At 36.7% G+C, this 1,614-nt stretch overlaps 1 protein-coding gene across 1 annotated transcript; it reads left to right on the plus strand.

The window, feature by feature from the left end:
* Positions 1-8: 8 nt before the first annotated feature.
* Positions 9-1,597, plus strand: LOC109592486 (uncharacterized; the record flags this gene model as incomplete). Its single annotated transcript, XM_020007924.1, has 8 exons — positions 9-830; positions 883-999; positions 1,058-1,099; positions 1,143-1,184; positions 1,233-1,271; positions 1,319-1,363; positions 1,411-1,458; positions 1,502-1,597. Coding segments are annotated over exons 1-8 (1,159 nt in total), but the record flags the coding sequence as incomplete, so codon positions are not given.
* Between the last annotated feature and the right edge of the window lie 17 nt (positions 1,598-1,614).

A 1,614-nucleotide genomic window follows, 5' to 3' on the forward strand; every position in this document is an offset into this window, starting at 1 on the left:
CTCATCTCCAAATGGATGGATCAGTAGAGAGCTGTTTTTGTACTGGTTTCGTAAGCTGTTTTTAACAAGTGTTCCTAGGGTACGTCCTCTCCTTCTCCTGATGGATGGTCATTCTACTCATTATGGTCCTGACCTTATCAAGATAGCAGCTGAAGAGCAAATTTTAATATTTGTATTGCCACCCAATACCACTCATTTAACACAGCCACTTGACAAAGGGTGTTTTGGGCCATTAAAAACTGCTTGGAAGGCTGTGTGTCATGAGTTCTGCACTAAAAACCCTGGTCGTGTGGTAACCAGATACGATTTCTCTGTATTATTTGCTGATGCATGGAGAAGGTCAATGACACAGAGAAACATTGCAAGTGGCTTTGAAGTAACCGGCATATGTCCTTTCAACAGAAATGCTATTAAAACTGGCAATGACAAGCAAGAAACCATCAGCCGTTCACTGTTAGACCAGACTGGTCTAGCATACATACCGCTCTATAGTCCAGACATAAAGAGAACGAGGGATCACGATTCTTCATTCAATTCTAGTCTCTTGGAGAGATCACTTTCAGAGAATGATTTATCGCAAGCTGTCACTCCAATGCGAAGAGTAATGCCTATAGAGTCTTTTCTGAAAACTCCTAGTCATCCCAGTAGCAAGTCCACCCTGAAGCCTAAATCATGCGGAAGAGTATTGACTAGTGTTGAATTCATGACATGTATAGAGGAAAAGGAAAGAATGAAGCAGGAAGCCTTGAAGGAGAAAGAGCGTAAAAGAATTGCTAGACTTGAGAACCAGAAGGAAGCTAATAGAGTAAAAGAGTTGAAGAGAAGTGCAAGTAATATATCTTATTGTGAAAAATTTAATCTGATATTGGACCATATTTTTAGATTTTACTATGAGTGAGCACAGGCAATTCTCTAAGAGGTTTGAAAATGGGTATGACATTCCGGATGAGAGGTATGAGTTATGGGTTCAGTTATATCGTCCTAATATGACATCTCAAGGTGGGTGTTGATGAATTCATATTATTATGTTGAACATAATGTATTTATTAATATTAAGATTCAAATGCTGAAGATGAAGACCAAGATTCCTTGAGTAATGGTATGTAACAGTAAATTAGTATTTCATTCATTGGTAATTGTAGACACTGATGAAGGAGAAGAGCTTTCAATGAGTGCTGCAAACAGTATGCATGAAACATAATATTATTCTATAATGCTTTATAATTGTGTAGGTATAGAGACACAGACACATACTGTCACAGCTAATAACAGTAAAGGCCTTTAAAATTAGCTGCAATACTTTTTATTATTAATGTAGGAGCAAAAAGAGTTGCACCTATCAAGGGAACCGCTGCTACTAAAGGTGTATTCGTATCACTATTAATTATTCTGATTTATTTTTAGAGACAGTTGATGCCTCTGTTACTTCTAATGCTAAGAAGGCTGTGAGGTCTAAAGGTATGTCTCAAATAATTTATGCTTGTCATTATTTTTTAATTAGAGACAGCAATCGCTGTACCTACTACTAGGAGTGTTAGATATAAAGGTATTGTAATATTAATAGTTGTTAATGTAATGGTTCATGATAATAGAGAGAGTTTACCTATGAAGAAA

Source organism: Amphimedon queenslandica, unplaced genomic scaffold (genome assembly GCF_000090795.2).
Source record: "Amphimedon queenslandica unplaced genomic scaffold, v1.1 AMPQUscaffold_5018_Cont23007, whole genome shotgun sequence".
NCBI lineage: Eukaryota > Metazoa > Porifera > Demospongiae > Haplosclerida > Niphatidae > Amphimedon > Amphimedon queenslandica.